Source organism: Lactuca saligna, chromosome 5 (genome assembly GCF_052625555.1).
Source record: "Lactuca saligna cultivar CGN05327 chromosome 5, ASM5262555v1, whole genome shotgun sequence".
NCBI lineage: Eukaryota > Viridiplantae > Streptophyta > Magnoliopsida > Asterales > Asteraceae > Lactuca > Lactuca saligna.
Genome location: NC_136421.1, coordinates 189,901,414 through 189,919,045, shown reverse-complemented (window position 1 = coordinate 189,919,045; position 17,632 = coordinate 189,901,414). Strand labels below are relative to the sequence as shown.

General features: G+C 33.5%; 1 protein-coding gene across 1 annotated transcript; it reads left to right on the top strand.

Moving 5' to 3' along the window:
* Nucleotides 1-2,770: 2,770 nt before the first annotated feature.
* LOC145046064 (GDSL esterase/lipase At5g33370-like) lies at nucleotides 2,771-3,970 on the top strand. Its single transcript, XM_078994350.1, has 5 exons — nucleotides 2,771-2,843; nucleotides 2,889-3,016; nucleotides 3,090-3,332; nucleotides 3,406-3,661; nucleotides 3,738-3,970. The coding sequence occupies exons 1-5, from the start codon at nucleotides 2,771-2,773 to the stop codon at nucleotides 3,968-3,970; spliced, it is 933 nt and encodes a 310-aa protein (XP_078850476.1).
* Nucleotides 3,971-17,632: the final 13,662 nt, after the last annotated feature.

The following is a 17,632-nucleotide window of genomic DNA, read 5'->3' as shown; positions in this document are numbered from 1 at the left end:
GGACTATTCCCCTCCTACTACCACTATCACATATAACATCTCATGCTAACACATAAACATACCAGGTAGTAGCAAACCAGACAATTATCACAAACACAATCATCTCAACTATAATCAACTACTAGTGGGCCGACCTTGGTGCCTTAGATGCACTTTTATTGGAAAGTAACTCGCCTCACACTGCTGAAGTCATGTAGACCCAACCCCAGCTGCTGGATGACAGGTTCCCGAACTGCCAACATCAAAACAGCACCCAATTAATAATTGGGTTCCAATATATAACCATAAGTCCATGTTTGGGGTAAAAGACTTTTTTACCTTAATCTTAGCTTGATCCAAGCCTAAGGCCCAATCCAAAGGCCCAAAAGTTAAGTATAGGTTAAAGGCCAACTCATGGCCTAATTTTCCAAATTGGGCCCAAACCTTTAGAAGGTCTTACTATAAGGACCAGCCATTTAGTCCAGTCCAACATTCAATATTCTAATGGCCCAAGAGCACATAATCATAAAGGCTCAAACTATGGCGCATCTATGGCCTAATTTTCCAAATTAGACCCAAGTCCTCATATGGGTCTTACCTTAAAGCCCATTAATTATTATAGTCCATTTACTTGATCTTGGATGGCCCATTAATAACCCAATCATCAAGGCCCAATAGAAAACCCCAACAATAAACCCAAGTGCAATTAGGGTTTTACATAAAATGACAATTAGGGTTAAGTGTTTCTCACTTAACCCATTAAGGACTTAATCCTTCAAGTCCAATATTACTTTAGGTTGATTGCAAATGATTGATAATTAACATATTAAGTTTAGTGAATAATTCAAGTGCGGGTCCAGATCAAATTCCGAAAATTAGGGTTTCACATAAAATGACAACTAAGGTTAAGTGTTTCTCACTTAACCCATTAAGTACTTAATCCATTAATTCCAGCACTCTACTAGATAAGTCATACAAACTAACATTTTCATATACTACTCCAAAGTACGGTAATGAACATATATGTTAGAAAATATTTGATTTTCTTAAGAAGCATACAAATATTTTTACAGATTTAATGACAGGTTTACATTAAAAAAAACATTCTTATGAACTCATCATCTTAATGCTGATACTCTTTCAAAATCGCTTGTATTCTCAGGAGATCAGTAAACAGGTAATCCCGCAGACTTTTGAGAAGACGGGGCATATAGAGTCTCGTCTTTTATATTTTGGTATACTTTTGAAGTATACAAATTATGTATCAAACAGATGTAAATACCTTATATTTTCAATGTAATGGTTGTGTTTACTTTGATTATTATGATGCAATTGTTGTGATAATGTGCATGACGTCCTCCATCCCCGAACGTTTCCGTTGTTTCGGTTTGGGGGTGTGGCAGATTGGTATCAGAGCTATTGTTTACAGTGAACTAAGTATATCAAACCTTACATGGTATATAAGTATAAACGCTAAGGGGCCGAAGTGCTCTGAACTAAAAGTATACTTTTAAAAATCTAAGTATTTTATAAGAATTATACAAGTATATATATATACCAGAAACAGTTTTGCAAGTAGAACAAAACAAAAGTATGTGGATGTTGGACACTGTAGTTAAACCTGGATAGTTATGTAATCATGTATGGAATAAATATAGCCTGACCAACTATATTTATTTGGGACACGACCAACATATGTTTGGGAGTGACTGTGGTGTTGCAACAAGCTTAAAACTTACCCACTCCATTCAAAAGAGAACAAAAGATCACAACACACAACTTAAAATACTATAGGAGTATTTTATATAGAGTCGAACACAGTGTAGAGATTCATTCCAAGTGTTGCTACTTATTTCTTTTCTATCGATAATTTACTTGTACTGGTAACCTTTCTTTGTATATCATATAGTAGAACACTTTATCTATCAGGTTGAGATATATATTGTTCCATATCACCTAACTCTGAAATTTAAGGGACTTACCATTCTCTTCTCCTTGATTATTTTAGAGTAAGATGCCTCCGAAGAAGAGACCCAATAGAAATAACAACAATCCCCCGATAGATCCGCCAACGCCACCTCATCTGTACGATCCAACTGGTTTCCAAGCAACTGTAACAGCTGCCATGGTTGTTGCTATGTCCTAAATCAACACCATCGGTACAAGTGGGGCAGGTAGTTGTGCCCTTACATCCAATCAATAACATAATAATACTTGATATTCTAAAAATTATTTTATTTGGTGGACTCTCACTTTGTCAATATACTGTTTGACCCTACTGGTTTATTTTTCGTTGAATTTGACTTTATTTAATTAAACCGTTTTGTTCCTAAAAAAATACTCTATAAAATTTATTACAATAGTTAGCAACAAATGGTAAATAACTTTAGCAAATCTATTTAATTTCTAATCTACAAAACTAAGGTGTTGTTTGTTTTAGAAGTGGTTAAATGTCTTTTGTCTTTTTCAAAGTTTGCGGAAGAAGACGTGCACTTGCGAAACGTTTACTCGCCAGAAGGGAAAAGTGCTCAAAAAGTACTTTTGTAGAAAAACAAATGGGGCCTAAGATATGACACACGTTATTGAAGGATTTACTATAATGGTGAACTGTGTTATTTAAGGAATCAAAAACTTGAGAGATATGCCAACTAGATAGTTAAAATCCACCGGTGTATCATTGCAGTACATGTGGACCAATTTTATATGATGTTGCAGTAAATCATTCTGATTAGGCAAATATTTATAAAATGACCCATTCTAATATCCGATAATCGCTTATTGACACATAAAAATGGACGTCTTACTTCTTTTCTTCTCTTCCATGTTTAAAACCCCCGATTCTATTGCTTTGATTCTGTGCAAATGCATGTGACTGGATGAGATAATTCAATATTATGCGTTGTAAACAGGTGAGCACATCGGGTCTGAACCTGTACTTCCGTTTTTGAGTCTTGAATTGAATGAAGAAAAGCTTCCTTTGGGTGCAAACTTTGCTTCTGCCGGAGTAGGAATACTCAACGATACAGGATTCCAGTTTGTAAGTTGACGAAAAGTGTAATTAACAATATATTTATATGTGTCTGTGTGTAAACAAAATTTAATCATCACAGGGAGAGATAATTGCAATGCCCTTACAATTAGAGTACTTTAAGGTTTACCAACAAAAACTGAGTTCTTTAGTAGGAGAAGAAAAAGCAAAGGATATAGTAAACCGAGCGTTAGCTCTTGTTTCCTTAGGGGGTAATGATTTCGTGAAAAACTATTACTTGGTCCCGTTTTCTGCGAGGTCTCTACAATATACTCTTCAAGAGTATGTCATCTACCTTGTGTCAGAGTATCGCAAGATTTTGATGGTAATTAAGCTGTAGTCAAGAATTCATTAGGATGACGATGTTGGAAAACAACTAATGTTGTTAACTATCACAGAAAATGTACGAAATGGGAGTTAGGAGGGCAATACTGTTAGGTTCTGGACCACTAGGCTGTGCACCAGCGGAGATTGCGCAACATAATAAGCTCAGTGGTGAATGTTCAACCGATCTTCAAGCTGCAGCGGAGTTGTTTGAACCACAAGTAGACCAAATGGTTAAAAACCTTAATGCTGAATTGGGCACTGAAGTGTTTATTTCAGCTAACACAAGACTGATGCACTTTGATATGATGAACAATCCTCAGGCGTATGGTAAGAACCATTTTCGTGAAAAACCATTTGTAATGATTAAGTGGGATTTGACCGTTTCAAATGATTATGCATGCAGGATTTGTAACTTCAAAATCGGCTTGCTGTGGACAAGGACCATATAATGGGTTAGATTTTTGTAATGCGTATTCAAACTTGTGCGAAAACAGAGACGAGTTTGTGTTTTGGGATGCGTTCCATCCGTCAGAACGAGCATGCAGATTGATCGTTGAAAAGATAGTGAATGGTACAGACGACTACATGAGACCAATGAACCTAACCACAATCATGTATTTGGATTCCCTTGTGTGAAATGTTGATATGAAGCATTTTTATACGTTTAGTATCCTTGTTATGGTGATTTATTAGTACCAACGTTTGGAATGCATCGTGGTATCTTGGCTAATTATGTGCGACAATAGCCGTAGTGTTTTCTGGTTGGTTTTTGAGCTACCTATATTTGAATCCTATGGCACTGATTTTAAGATACTATTTACTTTCATTTTTGTTTAACAACAAATATATGAATTAATGTTTAAACCTTTCCTGATTCCACGTCACATATAAGACTTAAACTCTCCAGCGGAGATGACAATAACATTTGATTTTATGATACAATTTATTTTCATCTAACTTTAAAATTTTTAGAAAGTTTCGACCCAATTTCCTATTTTGATAATTTTATTTTATCGAAGAAAAGACAACTGTAATAAAAACAAAACTAGGAAGAAAGTGATCATAAGCAACTACATGGCAAAAGAATAAACAAGATTAATACAATAATCTAACCAATTTATACTACTCCTGTAGGTCGGATATTTTATCCAATTGTATCAAAGCAACTGAAAGTCGTATTCTATCTTTAATGGGGAATTAAACTTCATTTTGAAAAGCCTTGAGTTCCTCTCATTCAATATCACTCATATCAATGTGTAATATAAGGCTCTAAGAAGCTTCACTTTGTTACTCATATCAATGTGTAACATAAGGCTCTAAGAAGCTTCACTTTGATTACAACAAGCATCTATATAATAAAGACATGCAACCCAACAAATCTTTCTTTAGTCCATATTCCCATCCCAAAGAAATCTTTGCAGGAAACTATAATCACGATAACGAAAGCCAAATAGTAATTAATGGAAGTTGATATTTGTGTTTGACACAGTTTTCTTAAAACAAATTTGACCCACTCCGGGTATTTGTTTACAAGGATACAACAAACAGCAAGAATGAATCTTCAAGATCGTCGAACTCAACAAGATATGGACATTACCTTGATACTGTAACATCCATAAATTTCACAATAATTTTAAACCTTTTTAAACATCCACAAATCATTATTTATTACAAAATGTTTTCAAAATAGTTTTATATTAGAGTATATCAGAAATCAAAATCATAAAATGTGAGGAGGTGCACGATCACGCCTTCGTCTTCCACCGATCATCCAAAGTATCTGAAACAAAATCCAAAACTGTGATCATCCAAAGTACCTGAAACAAAATCCAAAATTGTAAGCCCGAAATTAGTGAATTCCCCAAAATACCCGCACAACAAATAATAAACATATAATAACAACATACTATGTGCCCAATCAACCATTGGGTTGGAATGCTCCAGGCCCTCAATGTAACGCCCGCTAGTCAATTTAGAGACGATAGGCGTCAAAAATGGATTTTTGCTGAAAGATTATTTAGAATGAATAATCTTAACTAAGTTATAGTATATGTTACAACGTTTCCGTGCATATAAAGAACGCCGAAATCCGAGTTATAACGAAGAAGTTATGACCTGTCGAAGTTTCGCGACAGAACCGGAGCGACGCTGAATGACGTAAAAAAAGTGAATTTGCGTTAGAGTGATATTTAGCCTTATCAATCTAAACGAAATTCGTAGAGTTCATTAAACCGTGAGCATGCATAAAAAGAACGTCCAAATCTGACTTCGTATGAGGAAGTTATGATTTTTCTAAGTTTCAGCTTAGTAGTGTGCAGCCCGAATACTCGATTTGAGATCGAGCGGTTTTTAGCTGAAACAATCTAAGAGAGAATCGAAGATCTCGTTGTTAGTAGCGAAACGATGAAAAGTTAGGCGATAACGGACGTCGGACGAAGAAGTTATGAATTTATAACGAAGTTTTTCTGTCCCGACCTTCTAAAAATAAATAATAAAAAATAAAAGTCAAAACTAGCCAACGGAGTCTAAATGAAAGTTGTAGAGTATGGTCTGGCCTACGCGTGGATATAAAGAACGTCGAAAACAGAGCTCGGATGCAAAAGTTACGCAATTTAGAAGTTCGACGAGTCAAATTACGCCTAGCGTAATTTGAGTACGCCCAGTGTACTCAGAGGGGTGCAACTTGTCTGACCAATACTCGAGTGCCACCAATTGACGCATGCAGTGACGTCAAAGTACGTCCAGCGTAATCCCAGACCCAGCAGCCTATAAATAGAACTCGAGATCAGCCATTTTCCTTGCGATTTTTCTTCCTTTCTCTCTAAGTTTTGCATCGTTTTGCGTACCAATAATATCCCGAAGCCCCGATATCATTGCCGACCCCCGAAGCAAGTACCGAGGCCTCGAAGATCCCAAGAAGTGCGATTCCCGAGCCGAAGCTCTGCCCGCGAGGAGCCCGGTTTTTGTGAAGATCTTCCAGATCTACCGAAGAATACTACTTCTACAAGTCGTAGTGTTGTCCGATCATCTTCTAATCAAGTGAGTGTGTGGTTACTTTCTTCTAACGCATAATTATTAAGTATTTAGTATAAAATACGTGTTATGTGTATATTTTGTTGTTATATGCGTGAATGTATATTCACTTTCTTCTATTTCATAGATCTGATTTATTCTCTATGAAATACGTGTTATGTGGGTATGCCTCATCTGTTATGTGGAATAGGTATTGAATGAGAATGTTATATAGGTTTTAAACTATGTATAAAAATATATATTTTTATCTACTAATATGTTGGGTAGAACATGGATAGATAGTTGATGTGTGATAAACAGATGAGAGGCCCCGATGTTGTTGTTGTTGATCTAGTTATTCAGCGAGTATGGATTAGACCAAGAGGTTAGTTTTAGATCCGGGAGTATGGATCAGGTAAAGAGATAAAACTTGTTATTAGTCTGGGAGTATGGATTAAGACTAAGTTAATTGTCCTTAGTCCGGGAGTATGGATTGGGTACAGTTATTGATCCGGGAGTATGGATCAGATCAGGATTAGGGTATAGTTAATTGTCCTTATTCCGGGAGTATGGATTGGGTACAATTATTGATCCGGGAGTATGGATCAGATTAGGAGGTTAGTTTTAGATCCGTGAGTATGGATCGGGTAGTTTTAGATCCGTGAGTATGGATCAGGTGAAAAAGGTTAGTTTTAGATCCGTGAGTAGGGATCAGGTAAAGAGGAAAATTTTAGATACGAGAGTTTAGATCGTGTCGTTGTGAGGATCGATAGGGTGGGATGAGAGTTGCCTTTATATGGTGAAATTGTACAAGTTTGAATGTTCTATATTTATAAATATATGATATAACATTGTGGGATGAAAACCCTATATGCTCACCAGGCTCCCAAGCCTAACCCACTCAGTTTTCTTTGTATCACAGGTATTAATACGAAGACATATTTCACAGAGAGATTTAAAGGAGATATAAATCAATTGTGTAATTAAATGTAAGTTCTGTTTATGCTTATATGTCTGTATCAGAACATGACATCCCGAGGTTTTATTATTAAATGAAAATACATTCTCTTTGAGAAATGTTTTGATAAGTTATTATCTTATCTTGTTTTGGGAACAAATTCCGCAACCATTTTCTTTAAAAGATTACTCTGATTTTATAAAACAAATCATAAACAAATCGGTCTTTTCTGGCCGTAAAAATGGGGATGTCACACTCAACCATCGGGTTGGAATGCTAATATACTATGGGTCCAATCATCATCGAGATGGTATACCCTCGGCCCACAACCATCGGGTTGGAATGCCCACATACTATGAGTCCAATCATCATCGGGATAGAATACTCTTGGCCCACAACCATTGGGTTGGAATGCCCCGGTCTGTTGGCTCTCGCACAAAGCATATAAGCCTCAACCACCAATCAATCATGTGCACATATATTAGATAATCACATAACAGTGTACAGACAGACAAATCGATCTACAGATCACTAAGCACACCAACATCCTGTTTACCAGGATACTGATCTAACCGATCATAACCACATAGAAACATCCTATCTACCAAGATTTTGATATAACCGATCACACTAACAATAAGCAGGATAACAATCCAAAGGGTCGGCCTTGGTGCCTTCGACCCTTGAGTATAGTGAGCAAAACTCACCTCAAAAGTAGTGCTGAACTGGACTGACAGTCTCCGACTGTTGTCTCACCGAAGATCCTGAACTATCCAAAATAACGAATACCAAGTCAACATTTGGCATATCAATCTTGACTAAGGGTCCCACATAGAGCAATAGTCTATTTGTCCCTTTCTCTAATTTGGGCCAAGGCCCAATACTAGATCCATGATACAAAAGTCCAAATATATAAGGCCCATCATTGGCCCAATTTTCCAAATTGGGCCCAACTTCCTAATTAGGTGTCATTTTAAGATCCATTACCAAAACTAGCCTACAACACACATCTTCAGAAAATCCAACAAGGCCCAAGTCAAACTGGTCCAAAGGCAGCCCAATCCCGAAGCCCAAATCATCAAAAGCCCATCAGAGGGCGTACGATGGGCGTACTCTGCCTTGTGTTGACCACCATTCAAGTGGTTGACTCAGTACGCTAAGCGTACAAAACTTATGCGGGGCATACGTTGGTTTTACCAAATCCTTAATAAGTTCTTAATGACTTAAGCACTTGAGTCCAAATTCCAGATCCATGGACTAAACGAACCTCAGAACCATAAAGTCTTAAACTTTAAGACTTTGGACGTCCAAAAAGCCTTAATACTTTATCTTAACCCGTTAAGACCTTTCTACTACATGCATGGGACACTTTTAGCTATTGGAAAATCATTTTTATCACTTAGGACCCTTTCTAGGGTCTGAAAGGACCGCTTATCATGTCCAAAACATAACATGCACAATATTGGGACTTTTGGGGACAAGAAAGGTGTTATAAAGATAATAAGGCAAGATCTACATCATGCAAGCATAAATGTTGGAGCTTTTTACCTCCTATAGCTTCTAGAGCACAAAATAACCTCATATCTACAAGCTTGCCTCACTTCTCCAACTCCTTGATGCAATACCTTATTCTTCTACTACTCAAAACACACACTTTTAGCTCACACACTCAAGAGAGGGGTTAGGGTTTAGGGAAAACGGCTCAAAACTATGGAGGCTGAAATGATAGAGGGTTATGAGCTCATAAGGATGTTTATATAGCACCTAAACCCTAAATATTAGGCTTTCCATCTGACATGAGTACGCTTAGCGTACACAAGTGTACGCACAACGTACTATGGCGTGCCTAGTACTCTCAGCGGATCTTATGTACGCTTAGCGCAATCTTCTTGATCCTAAAGTTGCAAATTTTAGCCCTTAGGCTTCTTATGGCTTCACTCTTCCATCCCTATGGATTACCAATGACAAAATAATAATAATAAAAGAGAGGATTCATATATACCTACAAATCTCAGGATGTTACAGATACGTGCTAGAAAATGCAGCCATAGAAAAGACAAGAGTAGAGAGTATTTTTGTATCATTTACCATGTACAAGATCATTTTATTTATAGTGTAAACATGTAACACTCAACCTAATAACAATTTATGATGATCATAAAACCAACAACTTAATTACTCAATTAACTCAATATTATATATATATATATATATATATATATATATATATATATATATATATATATATATATATATATATATATAGCATGTTAACATACTTTCTTTCATAAAACAATAAAAATAACCCATAAAAGATTGTTTACCTTCCTCTCATGACTAAATAGTAATATTAATTAAATTATATAAGAATATTCAGTGTTCTAAAAAGCTCAATATGGCTCCGTCATGGTGCACCATGGCACCAACGCTTGTACTTGCCGCTACGCTTTGAAAAAATGCCGTCTTAAGTAACATATATATATATATATATATATATATATATATATATATATATATATATATATATATATATATATATATACTATTTATATATACAAAATTACCGCCTTAAGTCACAATTTACAAACGACGTGACTAGCTACGACTCAAAAAGGCTTGAGGCTTCACATTGCCAAAAGTCATGTTTTATGTTATTTAGAATATTGACAATATCTTTATAGTTTACTTACTTCGGTAACCATCTCTATGATACTAAGAGTACATTTTTGCAAATGGCTTCTTTTGTGCCCAACCCAACATCTTTCGCGCTCTTTTTTTGTAAGTGAATACCTAAATTTTCCTTCTTCTTCTACTTTTTACTTATTGCCCATTCATCTATGTTAAGCGGTTTCTGATTTTACAGTTGTGGCATGCATTATATCAGAGATATACCTAAACTGATTTTCCTATACTTCTCAAGAAATCAACAACAAAATTGTCTCTAAAGTTAAATCTACATGTAGAGCTCAATCGATGCTTTTAATGGATTACAATACACCTCCCTATCTCATTGTTTGTCTTCTCAGTTAGACAATTGATATGGTTCAAGTAGTTTTCCTTTCCTGAGGTTTATTAACAACTATGTTACATTTCAATATTATTCCATTGCCAATTCAATTTTCCTTTTTTTTACGGTTTCTGAGACATCGGTGTTGATCTGGTATGTTTTCCGTTCTTTTGTTGTTTCCGTGTTCGATCTAATTCCCATACAAGTTTCTAAAAATCGTTTTTTTATATTTTTATATTTGATTTGATCTTTTGTCTCTGTATTTAATTGATTGGATGTTGTGAACACTATAAATTCTTATCTGAGTTGTTATTGTTTGTCTCTCATTTATGAGGGTACACATGGAGTGCATTGTATAATTTATTACAATAAGGCTCTATAACAAAGAACCTAAGTCATGATATTGAAATTTAGATCAAAGGTTTTCTTTCAACTTGATTTGAAGCTTAGTATCTATTCAATTTAATTTTTTTGTTCAATCTTCGTCTTTGTTCTTCCTTTGTATTAATGACATCATTGCCAATAAATTGTTTTGATTGATCTTAGTAATCATCATGTACCTAAAATATTATGGATAAATTTCACTTTCAGGACAATCAAACCATTGAGAATTCCATGGATATATTTTTTAGGTTTGCACATGCTATTCCTAATTCTTCTATGCATCAACTTGGCTTTTCCAACTTTTCAACCTTGAACTACAACTTCCTGTTAAACATTTTTACTTTTGAACATGCTTTAAAAAACATTCTTACATTTTTTAAGCTATATAGATGTCATGTAGGGACAATCGAATAGTTCGTTAGTTTGCAATGGTTACAAGGATGTGGGAGTTGATGTTTGTTAGATTGTACCCAATGCTTTGATGGAATGCGTTAGTGAAATTGATAGTTTTTTTTTTTTTTTTTTTTGCAAATGTTTTGTATTTTTTTTCTTTAATCTTTTAAACCATTTTGTGACCTATGTAGATGGTTAGTATTCAACCTACTTTGATGGAGTTGATTCCAATGAGATAGCATTAGATGTATGTTTACGATTTTTTTGATATATTTAATCCATTAAGAAGTTGGCATTATATATACATAACTAAGAGCATCCATAATGTATAGTTTAATGGGAGAGTTGAATGAGGTGGAATGCTTAATTGACATTCAATGGATTAAACTCTACCACTGTGGGATGACATGTTGGAATTCAATGAATATTGAGTTCAATGGCCATTGAACTCTTCCATGAGAAAAAGAAAGCCTTTTAACTATTAGATATATATTCCATTGAACTTTATTGAGTTCAATGCATTGTAAGAAAATTAATGTAAAGTTATATAGTAAGTAAAATAATGATGTGTCAATCCATTAAACTCTAATAAGTTTAATACATTGTGAATGACCTAATAAGGTTTGGAGTCAGACTTCTGAAACACGGTTTTGATTTTGTCAATTATTGCTTCGCAAAACCATCATTAAAATTTGCAATATTTGACTATAACTTATTCAGAAAATCACTACCATCTCTATGTTATCATATTAAATCAAATTCAGTTTTTTTATCGACATCTTTGGAAACAAAAATAAATAAGAAATATTGTGCCATACTAGAAATTTTAATGTGTCAAATGAAAGTATGTTGTTTTGTTATTGAGTTTATCCTGTTAATTTAAAGAGTTCATTAGGATTTAGGACTTATACCTTTTACTAATACACTATAGTATCTTTGGGATTTTTCATTTTTGGTGACCCCAAACTTATATAGATGCAATAGGACCATACACAAATAAGGTATCATATCCCTAGCTATACCTATCATTTATTGTTTATAGTTTCTAGATTTTTTTTATTATTATAGTTATTTAATTGTAATTGCTTCTTTTCACCTTTACATGTTATTTTTATGGGTGGCATGTGAGCATAACAATTCTTTATAGTTAAAAACCTCAAATTAATTGATTATTTGTATCATATGTTGCAATATATTTTATTTTCCATCATGTCTTGGTGCACCATTGGTATGTTTTCCATTGGTTTTTGCTCGCCATATAAGTCATTCATGTGTGTTTCTCTTAAATAGGAATGTAATTGTATTGATAGTTTTACCCAAAAAAATAATAATGGATGTACATATTAAAGATCAGACTATGTAAACATAGTTATATTAATCAAAATAGCTCTTTTGATTATTGTGAGAATATCACCCAAACCTCACGGTGTTTACAATGTTTTTCCAATGATCATAGCTCGACCTAAAACAGTTTATATATAATCCTAACTACCGACTTGTAATTAGATTACAATTAGGAAACTAGAAACTGACTTGTTTATGATTTCCTAAAAAGTAGGTTGGTATCCAATTCCTACTCGACTTAGGATTCCAACAATCACCTCCGAATCTCTATGTCCTTCTATAGAATTCTTCAACTCCGATCCGGTTTTTAGAACACGGACTTGTCGCTGTCGTCACATTCTGAAAAATCACCTTCTCGTAATTTTTGGAGTCGTTCCGGACATTCAGACGCAAAGTGACCCAGTTTGTCACACCGAAAACAAATCACCTTAGATCGGTCTTTTCCCTATTTTTCTGATTCTTGTCACAACAACAATTACATTTTTTGCAATTATTGGAATTGGGTTTAGATAAATAAAAATTAGCATTGGGCTTTTGTTCTTGGGCTAACTTGGTTTTGTTCAACCCGTGTGGCCTATTAGCTTGACTTAACTCGGATGACCCATTTGATCCTTTCCACTTTCCCTTTGTTCCCGATGAGTTACCTCCACCTGCCAACGAGCCACCTCCTTCAGTCATCGATTTCACAGATAGCACCCTCGCTAATCTGCCTCACTGATGTTTTCTTCCCTTATTCTTTCCTTGTATGCTTTAAGCCTTCTGGTGACATCTCCAAATCCCATCGTCTTCAAGTCCAATACCTGCTCAAGGGAGGCAACGATCTAGATGAACTTTGATCGGGGTAGAGTTTTTTGGAACTTCTTTACCAACTTTGATTCATCAATGGTTTCTCCGAGGGCTGCTGATTTCGAGGCGATACCAGACAATTGTTTGGCATAGCTATCGATTGATTCCAACTCCAGCATCTTCAGTTAATCAAATTCAACGTTTAGCGTTTATAATCCAGCCTCTTTCACACGATCAACACCTACATATCTCACCTTAATCGCTTCCCAGAGTCCCTTGGCAGATTCCACATCTCCGATTTGCATGATTAGATCCTCTAGGATTGCCTGATACAGCAATCCTATTGCAAGGTAATCCTTCTGTTAATTCTCTTCTGTTCCAGGATCTATTACAGTCCAGGCCTTACGGATTCTGAGAACTACCTTCATCCTTAGTGACCAGATCGTGTAATTTGTTGGGTTCAGCATAGGACACGCTATAGTGGTTGACCCAATCTCCTTCACTCTCACCGGAGGGGGTTGTGCACCATCTTCACCATCTGACATGTTGACCTAGCTTGTCAACAGGTAACAAAATCGATCTCACATCCTTCGATTCCTTGGCTATGATACCAATTAAAGATCAGAATATGTAAACACATTTATATTAATCAAAATAGCTCTTTGATTATTGTGAGAATATCACTCAAAACTCACGGTGTTTACAATGTTTTTCCAATGATCATAGCTCGACATAAAACAATGTATATATAATCCTAACTACCAACTTGTAATTACATTACAAGTAGGAAACTAGAAACCAACTTGTTTATGATTTCCTAAAAACTAGGTTGGTCTCCAAGTCCTACTCGACTTAGAATTCCAACACATGTGTGTATGTGTGCATGTATGTATTAATAGTTTTACAAAAAAAATCTATGTAGGTATGTGTTTTATTTGATTTAATTTGTGTCTCTTTTGTTTTGCTAAATACCAAAAATAACAGTATACTTTGTTGCTTTTGTTTTAATGGCATTTAGAATGAAAGTCCAAAGCTTATAATCAAAGTTGGATGTTATACATTGATTTATTAATTTTAGGGATTAGGTAAAAGACGAGTATATTTCCTGTCTCTTAACAAATTGTTGGTTGTTTCATAGTCAAATAATCATATTATTAATTTTTGTGTTTTGATTTTTGAATTTTTTTTTTAGTCCCAAAATATAGTCCTATCTAGTTGTAGACCTAAAAGTATGTTGGTTTTGGATTTTGCTTGATTTCATTATTTAATTATAATACTTTTATGCATTGATAATGCTTTCTCTACTTTTCATTAAATTACAGCTAAAGGGTTATTGTCACCAAGAAAAGGGTAGAGCGAGATGGTAAGTCTCGAATATTTATTGATAAGTAAAATGTTAGATGAAACAGTTTTTTAGTTTAGAGTGGATGATATATATATATATATATATATATATATATATATATATATATATATATATATATATATATATATATATATATATATATATATATTCAACTTTGTAAAAATCGTTTGACAGTAGCTTGGCGGTCGACTGGGGTCAAACGATTAATCAGTTTGGCGGGGATTAATCAGAGGATTAATCGGGGACCATAAATTACTAATAAAACTATTTTATAACTTAATATATCATAAGAAAAAAATAGTATTTGAAAATTTAAATTTTTTAAATTTTGAAATATTTGGTATAACATTTGAAATTTTGAATATTTAAACATTTACAATATTGAAGTTTTAAAATTTCGAAATTTTGAATTTTGTAAAATCTTCCTGCCAAGGGCCGTCAAGGACCGCCAAGAACTGCCTAGCCTGAGTTTGACCGATATTGATCATTTTCCGCCAAGCACTCCTAATGGTAATCGGTTGTAGACCGCCTAACGCCTAAGCGCCGCCTAGGTAGCCGCCTAGGCTGATATTTATAACACTGATATATATATATATATATATATATATATATATATATATATATATATATATATATATATATATATATATATATATATATATATATATATATATATATATATATATGATTAAGTAGAAACTCAAAAAATAGTAGGATCCGCAAGGATAATTTTTGGCTCTACGATTGAAAAAATAAATGGTTAGGATTTGATTTTATTTATCGTTAAAATCTCGTAAGATAATATGACATTTTCGTAATTAATTGCGATATTTGATAATTTCCGAAGGAGGTTAATTGTTTGGATGATACAAGTGACAAAAGCAAAAAGATTAAAAGAAAAAAAAATGAAAATCAAATTTGGCCATATGACCACTTCAAGAGCTGACACGTGTCACACCCAACATGACAAATGTCCTACTGCCGGTGGGTTTTTTTTATGCACCCGGTTAGTTTTTTGGCCATAACCTTTTGTTTTCTTTGAAAAAAATCTCAAAAAACCACAGTTCTTTAAGTCTTTATAAAATGAGCATAATCATGAAAATTTAAAAATAAAATTTATATTTTTTTATTTTTTATATTTATAAAAAAAACTTAGAAAAAAAAAAATTCTCTAAAAATAATAAAAATTTAAAGAATACTTCTACTCACTTTTCTAATGACTTTGTAAAAATGGTTTTTTAAAAAAATAAGGTGTTTTAAATACCAAACTTGATTTTAAAAGATTAAAGTTTTTAAAAAAAATGTTGAACATAATATGATGCAAATAGAGATGATTCAAAATATCCTTAATATGTTATGATCTAAAAATATTTTGATTCAAATATTTAATGTTCCTTAATGATTATATTTTTTATGATTCAAAATTAAATAATTCAAAAAATATAATAATTGAAATGTTGTATTGAACAAAAACTTTATTTAATTCAATATATTATAATCTAAATTAAAATGTTCTAAAAATATATGATGTATAATATTGTTATGATTCAAAATACTATGATTCAAAGTTTTATGATTCATAAATAATATGATTTAAAACAGAGTGTGAATGGAAAGTATTATGATCATTAATATTCTTTTTATTAAAAAATTTATAACTGTTAAACATTAAAAACTCAAAGACATTTAGTTTAAAAAATCAAAAACACACAAAAAAAAAAGCAAAAAATAATAATAATACATCCATGTTATCTTCAAGTGTGTACTAAAGATATCAAAAAAGAAAAAAAATATTAAAACAAACGAAAAGCATAAAAAAATTAAAAACATTAATACCGAGCATATACCTATTTAAAAAAAATGAATTTTTTAACGAAAAACAAAAAAAATTAAAAAAGAATACAATAAATGAAAAAGAAAAAAAAAACTCATATAAATGACATTCCATGGACCTTCGTCGCACTCACACATGATTATTCACTCGAGTCCATATTACGTTCCATACACATGCGTCGTGTGTGAACGCGTCACGACCAAGTAAATGGGTTTGACATTTGTGTCATTGACGAAGTGATTGGTGGAGAATAGTCGCCGCGGTTCCTACTAATTTTTGGGTTCCTATTGGATTCGGACTATATATATACCTTAATAAACATTTAGCCTTAAATGTTGAGATACAAACTCAAATACAAGTTGTACAAACAGCTTATGCCACGTACTCTCTACGTACCTAAGAGTAAGCCCAACGTACAAGAAAAATCACTTGTCCCCCGCATTGGGGCTTTAGGACCAATTTGTAATAAATTTCACACAAGGGGTTGAAATGGAAAATATCTTAACAATGGGTGTTACAAAATTACTCACGGATTATACAACACATGCCGAAGCATTTTCCTATTTTTTGAACTTAATGGATAAGTCGTGGGTGACGACCTTATTTTTCAACAAATTTCTTTCTATGGGCAATCAGTGTAATCCGTGAGAAATACTTTATAAATTAAAGTTTTTTTTTTTTTTTTTTCCAGTGGTGAAAAATCAATGGAAAATGTTTGGATAAATTACCCATAGATTTTGTCCTTGGGTAATTTTTTCGAGTGTAAGTGCATTATGTTTTTCTTTTTTATTGGCAAATCTAATTTTCTTCTAATCTAACAAATCTAATTTCACCAATATCCGCAACATAATTTGAACCTTCAATCTTAAAGAGGGAAACAACAGCACATAGTGTTGGGCTAAAAGCTCTTAGATGAAAATTCATTATGTATTAGTTAGAATTCACTGTTAGACCGGTTAGGCGCCATAAAAATTTGATCTAATTAAAAGCAATACTGAAACATTCCGGATTTATATTTGACGCAAAACATGTGTAAGTTTGCTAATCAGTGACTACCCGATCAACCACAAACTAAATCTCTAGTTACATGATTATTAATCATGCTAGCTAGCTTTATTTTCAGTAACTTTGAGTATATGGAAAAACAAAGAATTAGATATAATATATATATAAAGATAAGACCTTATTTAATTAGCTATATGGAAAAGCCCGTA

What these genes read in the sequence shown, in the direction of transcription:
- LOC145046064 (XM_078994350.1), top strand. Translation starts at nt 2,771, where the DNA reads ATGGACGTCTTACTTCTTTTCTTCTCTTCCATGTTTAAAACCCCCGAT. An exon ending in TGCTTTGATTCTGTGCAAAT is followed by an intron (nt 2,844 to 2,888) that starts GCATGTGACTGG and finishes CGTTGTAAACAG; the next exon opens with GTGAGCACATCGGGTCTGAA. An exon ending in ACGATACAGGATTCCAGTTT is followed by an intron (nt 3,017 to 3,089) that starts GTAAGTTGACGA and finishes TAATCATCACAG; the next exon opens with GGAGAGATAATTGCAATGCC.